The sequence below is a fragment of the Dunckerocampus dactyliophorus genome, chromosome 2 (assembly GCF_027744805.1).
Source record: "Dunckerocampus dactyliophorus isolate RoL2022-P2 chromosome 2, RoL_Ddac_1.1, whole genome shotgun sequence".
Classification (NCBI taxonomy): Eukaryota; Metazoa; Chordata; class Actinopteri; order Syngnathiformes; family Syngnathidae; genus Dunckerocampus; species Dunckerocampus dactyliophorus.
In genome coordinates, this window is record NC_072820.1 from 31,281,608 (window position 1) to 31,300,268 (window position 18,661).

At 40.9% G+C, this 18,661-nt stretch overlaps 2 protein-coding genes across 6 annotated transcripts in view; one reads left to right on the forward strand and one right to left on the reverse strand.

The window, feature by feature from the left end:
- On the forward strand, window positions 1–3,417 carry ppifb (peptidylprolyl isomerase Fb). Its single transcript, XM_054754001.1, has 6 exons — window positions 1–273; window positions 398–428; window positions 1,610–1,698; window positions 1,766–1,862; window positions 1,961–2,036; window positions 2,563–3,417. The coding sequence occupies exons 1-6, from the start codon at window positions 73–75 to the stop codon at window positions 2,696–2,698; spliced, it is 630 nt and encodes a 209-aa protein (XP_054609976.1). The 5' UTR covers window positions 1–72; the 3' UTR covers window positions 2,699–3,417.
- Window positions 3,285–18,661, reverse strand: part of LOC129168540 (zinc finger CCHC domain-containing protein 24-like) — a 17,185-nt gene continuing 1,808 nt past the window's right edge. For 3 of the 5 annotated variants that reach the window (XM_054753958.1, XM_054753968.1, XM_054753949.1), the window contains exons 2-5: window positions 16,856–17,228; window positions 12,349–12,555; window positions 5,611–5,775; window positions 3,286–5,515 (exon numbers count right to left, since the gene is read on the reverse strand). In XM_054753958.1, coding sequence (XP_054609933.1) covers window positions 5,402–5,515; window positions 5,611–5,775; window positions 12,349–12,555; window positions 16,856–17,038 — 669 coding nt within the window. In that variant the 5' untranslated portion in view covers window positions 17,039–17,228 and the 3' untranslated portion in view covers window positions 3,286–5,401. Of the gene's footprint in view, window positions 5,516–5,610; window positions 5,776–12,348; window positions 12,556–13,835; window positions 15,356–16,855; window positions 17,229–18,661 lie in introns of those variants that run through there. The other 2 variants (XM_054753987.1, XM_054753976.1) reach the window with 2 other exon arrangements.

Consider the following 18,661-nt stretch of genomic DNA (forward strand, 5'->3'; position numbering starts at 1 on the left):
TTGTGACCCGCCATAAACAACAAGAAGAAGAAGACGTATTGCGAGCGTGTTTGACTTTGGCGTGCGGCTTGAATGACGTTGACGTTGACTGCCTTTGTGACAATAGTTCAAAACAAGAAAATGCTGCTTATATCTCATCGTGTGAAGTTGTGTTCGCTAGCGTTCACGGCCGCTCGGATGTATAGCAACGGCCCGGCTGTTGCCAACAGCAACCCGACGGTTTTCTTCGACATTTCGGCAGATAACGAGCCACTCGGCAGGGTAACCTTTGAGGTAAGAGAGGGGGAACTGACAGAATAAACATGACAAAACATACATTGACTTTTAACGCGTGATTGCTAACTTGTCACACTTGAGCACTTTTGTTCAGCCCTTTTTGTCTCTTTTATTTGGCTAGCTTAACGCGGAAGTTGTGCCTAAAACTGCAGGTAAGCAACGCTTTCCTAACTGTATTGTTAGCTTGGGGCTACGAGTTAGCGTGTAGCGCCACACTGATAAAAATATAAATAATTTATTTAATTTAAATAAAGGAAGGTCGCATTTTAATACTAGTAAAACTGACATGTAGTAATTCCGTGTCCAAAAAAACATTTTGCACAATCAGGTGTTAATGACATTTCGTTTGCAGATAGATATTAAAATGTATTGACATCATATATACCTTTTTATCTTGTCCTGAAGTTTCGATCCATAAGTTTAAAGGCGTAAAGTTGTACTTAACTTTCCAAGCACTCTTTTGGCTTGATGTGGTCCACCACTCAATAGAAATCTGATACGAAATTGAAGATGAAGAAGTAATCTACCTAACAAAAATGTATACGAATGAAAATACATCCAATATCATATGAAAAAGCTGCCATTTTATAAGAACGTCTCCACGGACTCTTCCCAACAGAGCGCGCATGCTCAGTTTCAGATTTTTGCATCACTAAAATACGGGTTTTGTAACATTGCTGCTCTGAATGTTGCGTTATAATTTTCTTATTCATTAATGATTTTGTTAAATGTATTCCTTGAAAAAAAAAGTATCTTGTAATATGATTTATTCTTGTTTTTGGTCGAAAAATATGTATTTTTTTCTTTTGCATAAAACATTTTTCTTGATGTACCATAATGTAATTATTATTCAATAATAATGTATTTAAATTATTATTAAATTACATGTTGAAATATTGAATAGTATTAAATAATAACTATGAAATATTTATTAAATAAATTAGTATTTAACCATTTTTTGTGGCTTTATTTTGTTTTTCTGTGTGTGGCCTAACTCATATACTTTTAATCATGATTTATGTGTTATTTTTAGAGTTTGTTTATGACTGTATTGATTATTTGTGACAATATATTACACATAGTCAACGATAGTTTCTTTTAAATATGTTTTTCCCCCAGAGGCAATGTAAGGCAGTTAAAGAGAAATAAAGACATTCATGGTGGTAAAACATCATTAAAATCAATTCAGTCACATCCTGAATTCTTCTTGTACAGTACAAATGAAGTAAATTCTTGCACATTTGTGTCATCATCGCTATTTCTTGTTTAGATGGGAGTATTCCCCGCAGTCTTGCACAAGATTCTTACATCAGAGTTGTGTGTTTTCTGTCAGAAAACTTCCGGGCCCTGTGCACAGGGGAGCAAGGATTTGGATTCAAGGGATCCATTTTCCACCGAGTCATCCCTCAGTTTATGTGCCAGGTGAGTTGTGACACTTGTGACTCCCTTCTTGTCCTTTTTTGACTGTTTTTTGGTGGTATTTTTGCAGGGTGGCGATTTCACAAACCACAATGGAACAGGCGGGAAGTCCATTTACGGATGGAAGTTTCCGGATGAAAACTTTAAGCTGAAGCACACTGGACCGGGTAAGTAGAAGATTGTCCTTCAGGTCAAACGCGGTTTATCTTGTTCCTGTTCACCACTCAGGGGCAGCATTGAGTCAAGCATGGTTTTCCTCCTGCAGGTATCCTGTCCATGGCCAATGCTGGACCCAACACTAATGGATCCCAGTTCTTCATCTGTACAGCTAAAACAGAATGGTACGTGCTAATATGTGTATTGATAGTTCAACTCATGCAAAACATCATTCAAATAACTTTATTGGCATACAAAATGAACCAAGGCGTGCATTTCCCAACTGAACTTCCCCAAAATGTTACTACTTCTCGCCACATGGTGGCACTGTAGCTCCCATTTCTGTGGGACTCGCCACCATAGTTGAAAGAATCACCTCATGCACAGGATTTGTATTTTATTTACCATCTGAAGCGTCTTTCACCAAATCTTTACATTTTGAGTCAGAGAATGCTTGCAGTGGACTGCCTAGTCACTTTAATGTAAGTTCCAGTTAATGCCTCTAAACAGGTCTTTGCCGAGTCTCCAATAGTTGATCTAAAGTTTAAAAAACATTTTTTTTTGAAAGATTGGCTATAATTACAGCATTTACGGTATTTTGGATTGTACCTCACTTCCGCAGCATAAATGTGATTATTTCTCAGTTGTTGTGTAAATTAAAAGTATGCTAGCAGTCATTGGCCACTCTGATAAGCTCACGTCCGCACCCAGGCTGGACGGCAGACACGTGGTCTTCGGCAGCGTCAAAGAGGGAATGGACGTGGTGAAAAAAGTGGAGTCTTTTGGCTCGCGCTCGGGACGCACCTCCAAGAAGATCACCATCACCGACTGTGGCGAGCTCAAGTAGAAACCCCAACTCAACCCCCCACTCCCCATAATGTTATCCATTATCTGCTGTTATCCATTAACTCAGGCAACAACTGAGGAGCTATCCACACGGAAATGTTTTCAGGTCAAAACGGCGAAGTACTTCATCGTTTAAGCCTCTCATGCACATGGAACCAGTGCCCTGAAACTGCTTTTTTTTTTTTTTTTTTAAACTGCTTCCAGAGGGAGAAAATCTGAAAACGCCCACTGCCACCCCGTCACTGTCATGTGACCAGAAGTGAGCTTTGACGACAGGCCAACATAATATCTAAATATTTTGACGGACATGACACCCCCGCAGTCGACATTGTCCAGATATTTTGTTGTCGTATATTCCTTAATGACTTGCAGAAGTGTCTACATGAGCCTTGGAAAGCGGAAGACGACGTACTTATGCGCATGTGTTTTTTCTTCTATGGTTTGGTGTGTCACGTGGCTCAGTCTGCGCGCATGTAGGTGTGCCTCGTGTATTACATCGTTACACTCTGTGATCTGTTCCCATCTGGATGCAACTACATACTAATCCGACACAGTGTGCACGCACATTTTTTTCAACCTGCCAAAAAAAAACAACCCAGGAGCGTTCCCGTGTGGACAGGGCCTGAATGCACTTGAATGTCTTGACGAGAAATGTGAGCCATTGTCTTCATTGGAAAAAGAGGCATTTATTTGTAAACAAAACAATAAAGTCATATTTTTCACAACTACACAGGCTTTTCCTTGTAATATGTCACATTATGTTTTAATAGAAAGGGCCACTTAATACAGTTCAAACTTTGGTTTTTGCTCAATATTTTGCAGAAGAAAGACCATGTTTCCCTACGAAAAGCAAAAAATATTACCGTAAGACTAAAAATATACTCTGGGTGTACCATCTTGCACAGTTTACACAGAATACTTTAAAAGTTATGCCTGGTACTGTATATACAAACATAACGCCTATCCGTTAGACATACAGTATGTTCATTCACATTTGCTAGCAATATTTTCAGGGTTCAAGCACAAAGGTCCACAGACCTCGGAATTGTTTTGTTTCTTATTACTCTTATTACTCCGACAACTTAAGTGCCATGTTGAGGGTTTTAATGGCTTTGTCAGGCACCAACATCCACCACAATAACCCTCCTTAAAGGGCCAGTGTCCCTGCATTGTTTCTAAAGCATATCTTTCAACCCTCTTGTTTTTTTCCCGTCACCCTGTCATTTAAATAGTTTCCAATAAATTTCCTGTATTTTAACTTTTTTTTTTTTTTTTAAGGGTCCTTTTTTAAAGGAAAACTGCACTTTTTTTATTTTGTCCTTACACATGAACCCTGCCAACCCTCCCTTTTTTTTTCCTGGGAAACTATTTTTCCTTCTTTGCCATCATCGTCTTGTTTTAATACTTTCCCGTGAATTTCCCATATTTTAACTTTCATCAAAACCAAAACCTTTATTAAAAGGCCCAACATCCCCGCATTGTTTCTAAAGCATGCCTGTCAACCCTCCCCGTTTTTCCAGGGAAACTTCCTTATTTTTCCCATCTTTCCTGTCGCCCCCTCCTTTTAAAGTTTCTCATAAATTTTCCGTACTTTAACTATTCATTCCAAAAAAAATTCTTAAAAGTGCCAGCGTCCCCACATTGTTTCTAAAGCATATCTTTCAAACCTCTTGTTTTTTTCCCGTCACCCTGTCATTTAAATAGTTTCCAATAAATTTCCTGTATTTTAACTTTTTTTTTTTTTTTTAAAGGGTCCTTCTTAAAGGAAAACTGCACTTTTTTTGGAATTTTGTCCTTAGACATAACCACAGATGTCTTTTTTTGTGTGCGTTCTAAAGATATAAAAAGACCGCTCATTACTGCACATATGGGAACCGCTTACTCCGCCTATAAAGCCTTCTGGAATAAAAACCCTAAAAGTGCCAACAATGCCCCATTTACTTATAATGTGACGTGTATATAACCAAGCTACAGCAACATTGTTATTATTCACATAGTTATGCCGATCCAACTATGTTATGGGCGCATTGATACTTAGTCAGAACACACCGGCTAGCGACTAGCTTCACCACACACTCGCCTGCAACACGTCAGCGTCGTGCTCACAACGCCTCAGACCACTACAAAAAAGGTAAGGCTACATATTTGAGCTGACACCACTGCTGCTGTGTTTTTATTTGAGTTTGGAAGTTAATGCTAGGCATAGGCGTGCTATGTGAAATCAATGCGCTGAAGAAAGTTCTGGTAATACTTAAAATGGCCAAAATACTGTTAAGTATTACATGTTATCATGAATGTACCTGTTACTACATGGTCACAGCATGGATATAAAACCTTGTTGGAGGTTTTTGGAGCTGTTAAAATAGCGGTCTCTGGAGGCGGCATGGGTGTCTCCTTTTATCTGTTTTTATATCTTTGGAAAGCACAGACAAGAGATCCTACATAAGGATTGTAGATGGGCAAAATTCCAAAGGTGCAGTTTTCCTTTAAGGGGCCAACATCCCCACATTGTTCCTAAAGCATGGCAATAATGACCGTATCCACGCTTGAGCACAGCAATCTTTGAAGACAAAGATGCAGGGCATTGGCAGTGGGCAGCTGGGAATTTCCCTTATTTTCCAGAAAATATTTTCAAAAGCAAATGTTTGACAGGTATGTTTTAAAGTCTTTAACACTCAATACAATATTTTTATTTTCGGCCCTTTTATTCGTCTTGGCGGCAGTAGTGGCCCAGAATTTTGCATTTTTCACACAAGTGCTGTGGATGCTCCTTGCGCTGGTCGGACACGTCCAACCCATCGGGCTTCTCCAGAGGACGCTAGAAGAAATTAATTGTTAATTGTTCCAGTTAAATAGTTTAGTCGTGTAGTAGTACCCCCTGCTGGCTGATACCGTAACAACAGGACCTGTTACCTGCTTGTGAGGGTAGACGTTGATGTGGCACTTGATGCACTCTTGCCCCATGTTGGCCCAAGAGTTGCCGCTCATCCACTTCCTTTTGCATTTCGGGCATTTATATTCGCCAAAACATCTTTTCTTTCCCTGATAGGGCGTCAGGCCTTGGCCTTTGGGGCGAGCCTAGAGGAAAAATGGTGTGTTGTTATTCAGGCTTGGAAAGAACAGGTCATACCGCCGGGTGATGTTTATTCCCGTTGTGTTGTAAGTCACTTTTGTTGGAAAAAAAACCCCACATCTTCATAGCTTGGAACATTAAAATGTCACCACTTTCCTCACCAATGACCGAGCATCCCTTAGTTCAAGGAAAAAAATTCAGCCAACCTCCCAGTGGACAATATACGCAGGGAGGAAATAAAACCCAGATGAACTTCTTGCTTGTATATCGCGATTAAACTCTTAAATCCATCACCATTTAAGTCAACAAGGTTTTGATTAGCAAGAGTTTTCATGTCAGAAATGTGGGGGGTGTCCTCCTGGAGGTTGATTTGTAGCGACCTCGTATGCGAGCCTACTTCCTGGTATCTCTTCCGCACTGTTGACAAAAACTTAACCGGAATAATTCACATCCGATCTTGTTTTGACTCTTGATAGTTGGTTTTTATGTAGACACAAGCCTGGAGGTCAACTTGCATGTCCCCGGAGCAGGTAGTGGTCCTACAGCCTCCTCCACCTCTCCTGGTGTGCTGGCCTGTCTCCTGGTATATCTGCCACCCTTTTGACAAAAACTATACCAGAAAAATTCACATGCAACTGGATTTAGATTTTGGAATCAGTTTCTCAGTTTGTGGAGAAGGATGCGCATGAGTTGGCTTTGAGTGGTCAATCTGCAGGGCCCTGGTATGTTGCCCTGTCCCATGGTATCGCTCCCACGCTCTTAACAAAAATGCCACCAGAAGAATTCACATCCAACTTTGTTCTGATTCTTAAAGAAGTCGGTTTCTCTCAATTTTATGCAAAAACTTGCCAAGAGGTGGCACTGGAGGTCAGTGTGTAGGGCGCTCGTGTGCTGACCTGCCTCCTGGTATCTCTTCCGCCCTCTTGACAAAAATGGCATCAGAAAAGTTTACATCCCACCATGTTTTGATTGGTGATGGAGTAAGTTTGGGAAGAAACAACCACACAGGTGGCCTGCTGGAAGTTGATTTGTAAGACCTTACTATGTCAGCCTGTTTCCTGGTATCTCGTCCACGCTTTCAACAAAAACTCAAGAGAAATTCCCATCTAACCTTCTACAGTATTAATTCATGATGGAGTCTTCTACAGACACTTCAGGGAGTTTGTAGATAGTGGTCCTCCTAAATCCCATATTCAACGTTTCCCATCTGGTATGCTGCCCTGTCTCTTGGTATCTCTTCGATCCTTGTTTTAGTTTTAAGAGTTCCTGGCCAACTCGGGATATCATGAGGCACGTTTGACATCTGTGTTTGGGTTGATTAGCCACCATAAAGCATCCTGGGATGTCACTGTCTCCGGGCAGACATCTTATGTATTGCCCTCATTCAGCGCCTGCAGCAAGATAACCTCGGCAACATGATCCTCCTGCCTCCTTCCTCTGCCATCATCTGGAAACCATCAGGATAAAAACAATAGCTGACACCACCAACCCTCCTCCTTCCTTCACTCCCTTACTCACTTTCTCCCCCGCTTACACTCGGCCATGACACATTGATCCCCGGGCAACACAGGACCCGAGCATGTCAGGATTCATGTGGTCATCTCTTCCATAACAACAAACTGACAGGCCACAATCCTTCAAGTAATCTTTTCTCTTTACTGCACATCTGTAGCCCTGTCACGTCCCAAAATAATTTTCCAACATGGTTTCCCAGGTGGCCAACATTGCCTCACACTTGTCTTTAAACTGTGCCGAATGATTCTCCACTTTAGTATATCTCCCAATAAATGAATAAGGCTGAAGCTGCATGTATCTAGCATTGTTTTACCAGGACTGATGGACAATGACAGGCGGTACCTCAAAACCAAGCTGGGGGGGGGGGGGGGATTCAATGTAACAGCACCAATAGCCAATAGAGTCTGTTTCAATTGAAAAGGGGTTTTCTCTAGCATATTCCAGGTTGTCCTCGATCTAACTGCTCTTCCTCAGCAGATCATCCGGCCAAAAGCAGCAGCAGAAGCAGGATTACCGGTCCATAGATAAGGATTATCAGCAGTGAAGTCAGTCCTCCATGAAGAAATGGTCCATGTACACATCAGTCAGTTTCTGGGAATGCTCGTCGTGCAGTCCCTTGACCGTCCACTGTTTGTTTTGCGTATAAACTGAAGATTCCAGGGATTTTTTTTTCTGCATGATCACTGCACAGGGCCAAGTCCTCAAGAGGAGCACCTCTCTGTCTGTCGAAACCATTTGGCCGCACATCTTGAACCCAGAACCTTGGACAAAGGAGCAGGTGCTTCTAACTTTTTCTGACAATGTCAAGAGGTGGCCTGCTTGATATAAATTTGTATGGCCCAGAGCGGATACTGGTCTTCCTACAGTCACCTCCACTTCTCCTGTTGTACTGGCTTGTCTCCTGGTATCTTTTCCAATCTTTAAGACACAAACTCCACGAGAGAAATTTCCATCCAACCTTGTTTGATTCTTAATGAAGTCAGTTTCTGGCTGCTTGGGCAGAAACATACACAGTAGTGACCGACTGGAGGTCAGTTTGTATGGCCCTTATTTGTTGGCATATCTCCTGGTATCTCTTCCACGTGCTTGACCACTATACAACCTCTATGCTGCATATCAGGTGAGATGAATTCGACGACTCAAACATTATTTAACTGTAAAGACAAATGATACATGTAAGAAAATGACAAAGTTCTTCGTTTTCGACCTCGGGCTGAGGGGAAAGTGCAACGTAACGCCACACGAAGTTACAGTCCCAACTCTTAAAAGAACAACAATGGTGCCACCCAAATGTACCTCGAGTGCTAGACGACGTATATCAATGTGGTCAGCCATGTTCTTTGTTTACTTTCGATCAGAACACTTTGGGGTCAGACCTGGAAAGCTCCAAGTTCTATATTTCTTATTTGTTTTCTTGAATAAAACAGAAAGACTTTCTGTATATTTTATTGGAAGCTGGCCACCAACCCTTTAAATGAGCATCTCCTCACACACAGACGGACAGACTGTAATCAGAGTTAACAATGCAACAAACAGCCTGACTTCCCGACCTTTGGTTCCAGCACCTCTCTGAAGACACAATGCTCGCTTCTTCATAGCTCGCTCTCTCCCCACCATGCACTCATTAAGTGTTTGTACACTGTAACTTGGTGTATTCTTGAAATCACTGGGTTCAGCTGTGGTAGTTTTAGGTTTAAAACGTTAATGCTATGTTCCTGAAGTATGGCTTTGTCTCAGAGTGAGACATCAGAGATATGTCAGTGCCACACATTCCATACAAACAGATCAAAAAGTTTAGACGAACCGCAACTGTAGGGGCCTTTGTTGTGACGACAGCTTCACAACCCATTCTCAGCCGTATTAGCAACACATGCCAAAACCTGACATCATCCCTTTAAAGCAGAGCACCCCAGAGCTGGCCAATACAAACTGTTTCCAGATTTTGAACACACTAAAGCGGTAGGAGGCGGTAAAACAGAAACATAAATACAGTATCTCCAAGTAATGCTGGCATGCAATGCAATGTTTACCATCAGTGTTAAGTTAGTGTTGCTGCCCAAATGTGTCGGTGTGCCTCTTCTGTTTCTGTCCTAGAACCCCTCCCAACACCCTTACAGAAAGGCTGCGCAAGACCCGAAACGACCACTTCCCGTGTAGTCAACTTTGAAGTCAACAGAACAGGCCAAGACAAAAGACACTCTGCGACTGTTTTGAACTGTTTAGTCTTTTGGGGATTGTACGCCTCTGCACGCCTCGTCTCATGTGTAGGACATGTTGCGCAAATACATCATAGACACACATGGTCTTGCTTGTCGCCTTCAGAGTCTTTGAGAAGATGGAGTTTTGCCCGGCGTGCACAGATGTGAGGAACTGAGTGGCTTCACTAATGAAGTCCTCTGAAGTTTTTGCAGTCTGGTGGACTCGAGTCATAGAACCTGACCTAAGGCCTTTGAAGGCACCTCCTCGCAGCCCTTGTTAAATGGGATGACCCTTTAGGAGAAGGATTCCCTGGTTGCATGTTCCCATCCGTACTCTTACTTCACCATGCTAGATGGCTTCTTGTTAACATTTCACTTATTTTAACATACAATCTCACAAAGTCGAACATATCTGGTAGCTGTTCGATTTTAGAGGATAAATACCCTGGATCTTCCGCCAAGTTTTCAGACTAGAGCTGTCCTATCTAGTCTGCCTGGTGTGTGTCCCACCTAGTCTTTGAGCATGAACTGATGAAGCCCGCTCGGATGAGAGGCGATACGTCTTCTAAGACAACCTGAACAGTCCAGTTGTAACTGATTCAATGCCTTGAGAATACAATGACATGGATGAAGGACAATATTCACAGGAGATGTTAGATTTTCAATCATCCTTCATTAGATGCCTCCCGGAATCTGCTTCAGGGTAAAATAATTGCCTGGTAGTCAAAAGTTCTGCTACCTCTGCCACTCGGGCACATCTTGGCCATCGGTCATGCCATTTTTACCTGCCGTGCAAAACAAATGTCAGGCATTTCCCCTCTCAACAATGATAATTGGAGAGAGCAACTACACGTGAAGCGCCGCGTCGTATTTCTCGGCACGTTTCAGAGCCGAGGTTGTCCCCGGTTCCGTCGCGGAGGGAGCCTATATCGTCTTTCATCTAGGGCCAAGCGAGCGCTAAGATTCAATCTGGCATCTGCTGCTCATTACCAGCGCAAATATGTGCTGAGGAGGAGAATGCATGAGTAACTTCTAACTTGCTGGAGCTTTTACTTTCTAAGGGGTATGGTAGGAGTCCTTTTCTGTCCTTGGGGCACCAAAGCAAAGTACAGTCACAACCCCAGCAACACAATACATTAAAGGTCCTGTGTTATAATATTTTTCAATACAGCCTCAGAGGTCCCACATTAGTGATGGAATTCAAACAGTTTAAAAGTGCTTTTAGTAAACCCGACTGTGGAAAATGCCATTTTGTGTGTCTGTAGCTTTAATGCTAACAAACTGTGTGTGTCTCCCAGAAGCGCTATTGTGCACTCTTAACTGCTTTTTACATATACACCGTAACTCTGCACTTCTCCAGTATGATACATGCCAGATATCACATACAACAACATAACATTAAGGAGTGGGACAGGAGGACACAATGTGCTGGACACAAACGTTAGTAACACTAGCATAGCTATGTATGTGAGCTACAGTGCTAACATTACACTCACATTTTAACAGCAATATCATGCTAGGTTAGCCTATTCACTGAAGAAAAACAGCAAGATCAGTAACTACAGTAACTGACGGATATTTGGCAGAGCTTTATTTTAAAATGTGCAGTGAATAGGGCTGCCAAAAGATTAACATTTTTCATCAGATTAATCTGTTTTGAAGCTAATCACGATTAATCACAATTTGCAACTATGTGTGAAATATGCACATTTTTACTGTGTTTTATTGAAAGATAAATGACAGGATTATATACATGTGTAAGTATTAACAGCTCCAAGTTAACTGAAAATTTAAATCAAGCTAAAAGACAGCACACATGTCTGAAAATGCATTTACTAGGGCTGTCAAATGATTAGAAAGTTTTAATCAAATTAATCACAGTTTTCCACTTAATTATGATTAATCCCCATTAGCAACTATGGGTGAAATATGCCCATTTTTACTGTATTTTATTAACAAAAAGATAAATGATCAAAACAGGACACAATTACATATACATTTGTATGTATTAACAGCTCCAAATGAACTGGAAATTTAACTCAAGCTAAAAGACAGCACACGTGTCTGAAAATCTATTTGCCTAATGCATAGTCTCTTTAAAAGTAGCACAACATTTGAATCACACATTTAATGAGCCATGAAGAGCGTTAGTGAGTGATAAGAATATCCACTTATTGTTTTTCTTTGTCTTTCTGTTTACTTAGACCACACATACGTGCATAATTAAGACATTATTGTGATTTTCGAAGTGTCCATGTAGCATGTCGCGGCCGTCTCATGACAATGACGAAGTGTTGTTCCGAGGAGAACTCGAAATGTGTTTTGTGAGTTGGTGATACATATCTGGTGTTGGAATTGCACTGCTGTTGGTGTGTTTAGGTCAGAATAAAGTTACAAAAGAGTGTCAGACCTTGTGTGACAGTGTGGAGACACTACACCATGCTTCCGTCTGCCATCATAACAAGAGAGGTATGGCTTGACATGATGCGCATGCGTTAATTACGCTGAAAACTTTAACTAAATTGAAATAAGTAAATTACTTACCACCGTTAACGCGCTATTTTTGACAGCCCTAGTAGTGAGGCCTGTTTTATTTTTATTTTTTTTTTACAAAGTGGGCTAATTTAGCTAGCGGCATGTCATGGGCTCATGTCCATGATGTCACAAACCTTCAAAAGTGACAGTTAAAGCGCACTTTTGCTCCAAAGTAACACAAACAAGTGAAAGAGATGATAGGTTTCACTCACATTTGGTGTTCACAAACAGGCTCTAGGGACACATATTACTGTTAGAACATCGTGACAAAGTTACTTTTGCACAATAGAGGACCTTTCACCATGGAAGCAGTCTTTGTGCCCATCTTACCTGAGGACAATCTTTGATGTAGTGACCCTTGTTGAAGCAAAGGTGGCAGAGGTAGTTGGGCGGGGGAGGCCTCTTGCTACTGTGTTTGCAGGAGTTGGGGGACAGGGAGAGGTCCGAAAAGTGGTCCGCCAGAGAGCTCAGGCCTTCCACGATGTTGCTAAGGGAACCGCAGGGCGAGGAGGCCTTGCACAAGTTATTGTTGAAGGACTGCCGGAAGGGAGCAAAAGGAAAGAGACGGAGGTGCTAAATGGCTTAACATCGTAAAACATGATACAAGAGTACAATACTGTGTCAGAAATAGGGTCATCTTTCCTGGGCGCACTGATTTCACAGAGCCCATAGATAGGAACTAACACTGCTTCCGTCAGCAATAGCAGCATAGAGAGTCTGTTAGCAGCTACTAGTCATGGCAGACTTCGTTAGTGCCACCGCTGATGACAACTTTTGGACAAATGGGGATCCAGAACCTTATCTTTTTGAGCCTGAATATACAAAGGATGAGCTATAGGTTTTAGAAGCTGAGCGGACAAGAAGAGAGGGTGAAGCGTTGGGTAGTGAGAGAGTCAGGACTTGGTGGTGTGAATGTGGAGTTTGCCAAGCCATACCCACACAAATGGAGTGTTTCAGCTGCACTAGTGGCATACAGTGTTACCATCGATGCAAAAGCTTTGTGTATATGGCGAGGACGACATTGCTCCATGATACTGCATTACAATCAATAAAGAACTGGTAGCGCTGGTACCTGCAATGGTACAAACTTTTTTACTCCTACCGAAAATGAAGTAGCAAAGACGCCCCAGTCCAGATGGAGCAGACAGACAACTGTCCATGGAGTAAGTCACCATGATACTGATCCTGAGTCAGTACGCCAGAAAAATAGTTCTTTGTGTTAACTGCTACTAGGCCTGTCACAATAACAACTTTTGTCTTACAAATTATTGCCTATAAAGGATACTATTATTTTGAGACCATTTGTTTCATTAATGTAATGATAATATATGGCAAAATAATGGGAGTACACCGTATCAAAAGCAGTGAACTTTAATTTCTCAGGTGTATTTAGCACTGTGATGGGATTGTCAAGTGTTTTCAAATAAAATTAATTTAACAACAACATAATAAATTGAACAACAAAAAAAGAAAAAAAAACAAATGAAATTGAAGTGGGCTCTTTCAGCAAAAATTGCACTGAAATAAAAATCATAACCTCAAACAATCAAGTCTCTGTAAACAACTTAATAAATAATGAGCACTGGGTATTATTCTTTAACAGAAGCACTTAAAATGTAGCGAATGACACTGTCTGTGAGCGCGCACCATTTTGCACTGTTTTGTTTATATTTACTTTGCCGACCAAACATCTCAGTAAGTGTTGACTGTCAGGTGGGACAGGATGGTTGTGTTGGGGGTGCACATATTCCTCTTCTTCTCCGCCACCACTTTCCCACAAATGCAACATATCGGCTCGTCAGTGTTCATGGGCTCACCTTGTTAATTCTGTTTAAAAACAAAATATTCCCACACTGAAGCTGTGACATTCGCCTTAGAAACCATCACTTTTGTTCTCTGTTCATTCCGCTATAGAACCAACGTGCCCAGGTGTTGAGATAGATACGGAGTGAACCCTCTTGTCATCCAGCCTGTTTGGTAAAGAGAGAGGAGGAAAAGAAATACTCATGCACATGTCAACATATCGAGGCTAGCAAAATTATCGAGTTTGTTTTTATTTATCGTGCAATTAATTGATTTATTGATTATCGTGACAGGCCTAGCTGTTACAACAACAATGTCGTTGTAGCTTGGTTTATATACAGATCAGTTATGTAAATAGAACATTGTTGGCATTTTTTGGAGGGTTTTTTAGGGCTTTATAGTCAAAATTGGCGTGTCCCCTTATGTGCATTGTTAGCTCCCACATGCCTGCTGTTTTTTTCTCTTTAGAACACAGAAAAGGGAAAACGTGTAGTCATGTTTCACACAAGAATTGTGGATGATAGGCAAAATTGCAAACAAAGTTTAGTTTTCATTTAAAGCTACAGCAGAATGTCATCGATGGAATTCTTCAGTGAAACTCCATGAGACTGATTCATTTTCCTCAAACAGTGCTCACCATTATCTCATTGCAAATGCGTCTACTGTCAGGCCATAGTGTCCATTTCCTGACTTCGAACAAAATGACCTTTTTTCTCACGAGCCAACTGCTCCTATTTGCGCTGCACAACCGGCGTTGTTGTCATCGCGCTGTGGCACCCGAGGTTGAACGTGACTCTTGACACCCGGTGCCATTGCACTAAGTGAATCTCCACTGTAGTAACTTGACTTTTTTGCGTGTGCGGCTAGCTTAACTGCAAGGTCGAGAAAGAGTGGAAGCTCTTGTGCCAAAAAAAGTCAACAATAAGTCAATAATAACGTATATTTTGTGCCCCTCAACTTAGCAACACAGCAAATAGCCTTTCAGTTCGTCACGCAATATGTGCAGTTTCAATATTGTATTATCCGATTTATTGTGTTTAGTGTCTGCTAGGTCCAGTGTGCAATCAAAAATTGTTAACCAACAAACATAAGCAGTCCAATGTAGTACTAGGTTACTTATTTTGCTATAGCAAAAAATGATAGCAGATATATACTGTCAATCGCTGGCGATCGAGATATTTTTGTCAAATTTTAACAATTTCATGCTAAACCGAGATAAAATTTCAGATGCTTCTCGTACCGATTCTAAATGTTATCATATTTAGTGTCTACACATCGGTGCAATCAAAATGTGTTAGCCAACTGCACAGCAAACGTAAACAGGTGCTATGTCATTTTGCAAAAACAAAACATTTTTAATCTTACAAAGACGATTAAGGTACGAATACGATATTTTCATCAAATCTAAACAATATTGTCATGTTATTAATACCTGCTGTAGTAACTGTGATATTATATATTTGCATCATTTCATCTACAGCAGGGGTGTCCAAACTTTTTCCAGTGAGGGCCATATAGTGAAAAATGAAAGAATGCAAGAGACACTTTGATATTTTGTAAAGCAATATATGCTAAAATGTTACATATATTTCAAGAAAAAAACTGCATCTCAGCTTTGTGATATCGCTAAAAAAGCCTATTATTAGTATGAACATTTGCTCTTTTTTTCCATTTTTGTTGTTGTTTTTTGAAATTTTCCAAATATTTCAACTTTTTTCTTAAATAATTTTCTTCTTGTAATATTATGACTTCATTCCCATAATATTTTGAATTTATTGCCACATTGTTATACTTTTCCTCAACCTAATTTTCTAAAAATTACAACTTTATTTAGTTTAGTTTTTTTTTCTCATGAGTATGACTTTATAGAAAAAAAAAAAATCTTTAACATTTCAACTCTTTGCTACTAAAATGTCATTATTTTTCCACATAATTGAGTTTATTCTTATAAAAATTGTGACTTTTCTTTTCATTAGAATAGGACTTTTTTTTCTCTTAATATTTTGACTTGACTGACTATTTTGACTTTATTCTCAGAAAACCACAGGGTTTTTTTTTCCCATTTCTGCTTTTGATTTTTTTTCCCAGCTATTTAAAATTTCTTCTTGTAAATTTTCTTCTCGTAATTATGACATAATTCCCATAATATTTTGACTTTATTCTCATAACATACCTTTTTCCGCAACATCATTTTCCAAAAATTACAACTTTATTCGTTGCTTCTCATAATATTACGCTTATAATCAAATATATGTAAAAAACGTAAAAACTGCACTTTTCTTTAAATTTGGCCCATCATCCACAATCCTTGTGAGGCATCTTTCTCTTTTGTGTGTGTTTTAAAGATCCAAAAACAGATAAAAAGAGACAGCTTATTATTGCACGTAATGGGACACACCTACCAAGACCGATATTAAAACACCTACAAAAATGTTTTGTGGTTTTATATCCATGCTGTAACCACGTAGTAACAGGTACATTCGTAATACCATGGAATACTTACAGTATTTTTGCTGTATTTTAGTCCTTTTAAGCATTACCAGAACGCCCTTCCTGGGTGCATTGATTTCACATAGCAACATAGAAACAAACACCTACACCTAGCATTAACTTTCCAAACTCAAAACCAAAAACACAGCTCCAATATGTAGTGTTACATTTCAGTAGTGGCCTGAGGCATTGTGAGCGTGGCGTTGACACGCTGCGGGCGAGTGTGTGCAGCTAGTTGCTAGCCGGCTAGTCGCTAGCCAATGTGGTGTAGCAAGGTGTCAATGTGCCAGTCACATAGTTTGATCGGCGTGACAATAAAAATAACTATTAATAATTATAATAATAATTAATAATAATAATAACATAATAATAGTAACAATGTCGCTGTAACTTGGTTAATATGCACGTCACATTATATGTAAATAAAGTGTTGACACTTTGAGTTGAGTTGAGTTGTTTTCAGAAGGCTTTATAGGCAAATAAGTGTTTCCTAAAAGTGTTTTCCAAAAATGATCACTAAATCATGACGATACAAAGCCTCTACCTCACTCCTCACGCGTAAGAAGTTGTTAAGATAGTTGGTGGTCAGATCAGCAGCGCTGGGCTCCGAGTTGTTCGAGTCTGGCGCATCGACCCCGCGGCTCGGCATGTCCTGCAGCGACATGTAGACCCAGTTGAGTAGATGTGCCGCAGCGGGCTGGTACGCTGACGCCTCCACAGCCGACATCGTGACGCCTCTTCTCGGTCTGAGCTCTGTCAGGACCGCCGGTGAGATTGGTGTGGTCCAACTGGGTCGCCCCTCTTTCCTTTAACCCCCCAGCAGCTGGGTGGGTGTGATTTGTGTCGGCGGCGGTGGTGGGGGGACTCCCTGCGGTCTCCCTGTGGACTCCCTGGAAGCCCCGTGACGAGGATTCCGCCTGCAGTATCAGTGCAAAGTAGGTGACTCAACTTTTTGCTTCTCAAATTGATGTTTTTTTATGCAAAGCTAAATAATGAGTAAATAAAATAGATATTCCTGCAGCTGACACGGAGACCCCTCCCCGTGTGTGCGTGGGTTTTCTCCGGGTACTCCGGTTTCCTCCCACATTCCAAAAACATGCATATTAGGTTAATTGGAGACTCTAAATTGTCCATAGGTATGAATGTGAGTTTGAATGGTTGTTTGTCTATATGTGCCCTACGACTGACTTGCTACCAGTCCAGGGTCTACCCCAACTCTCGCAAAGTCAGCTGGGATAGGCGCCAACATAAGCGGCAGAGAAGATGGATGGGTAACACCGAGTAGATGGAAAGACGTGCACACTGCCGCCCCTTAGTGTTACGGCTGAGTATGGCAACATCTCGCACAACACTGCACTGTTTGAATATGTCTGTGTTTTTAGGTGATTGTACTGTCAGAAAATGTATGGAGAGTACTGTAGTTTGCAGTGGTGCACAGCAGCACCACGACAATGATGATACTAAACATATTGGACAGTGTCATTGGTAATGGTAACTTTATTCAGTATTTGCAATCGAAAGAAAACATTATCTTCTAAAGGGTCTCCAGCCGGCTCGCGAGCTACTGTTAAGACGTCACATGTAATCACGTGATGTCCCTGAATGTAGTATAAGCATATCTGAAACAAGTATATAATCAGGGGCGGATCTAGCTTTTTTTAAAACGGGGGGTGTGACCGAGGCCGTAGGCCGAGGTGTTGGAAATGCAGCGTGGGGTCTGGGGGCCCTCCCCCAGAAAAAATTGTAAAATTAGACCTCATTTCCTACAATCTGGTGATATCTGAGGCCAATTTTATGTCCTTAATTTCAAGAGTTTGTTGTTATTTTTATCGTTGGAATATATCGTTTAAGCCAAAACATTCCATATATAAAATTACCGGTACTAGGAGAAACCCATTTTAGCTCAATTTCCTGAAAATTTTCCAATTTGAAGCAGCTGTAAATTCCGAGGATTTGAGTATAATTTTATGTCACTGGGGATTGCTTTTCTGGATAATTTTCATTGAGAATAGACAACAGTTTTCCTTATAGTCATGATGCCAGAACCTTTATTTTGCACCTCCACCTGAATAGCCACGTACAGCACACGTTCAATGTCCAATGTAAATTATCAGCCTGACAGTGGGTTCAGGAATAGCATGCGTCTCGGTTGCATTCTGGCATATGCGTCCACCACGCGCCCATAATTCAGATGCATGTCAGATGGGTGTACACCCCCCACACCCCCCTCTAAATCCGCGCCTGACCATACCATACAATGCCAAGAATTGTTAATACTGGTCTTGTATGGTGCGCTAATGGGTCACCATGGTAACAGAATACCAAAAAACAATAGACAGCCACAGCCACC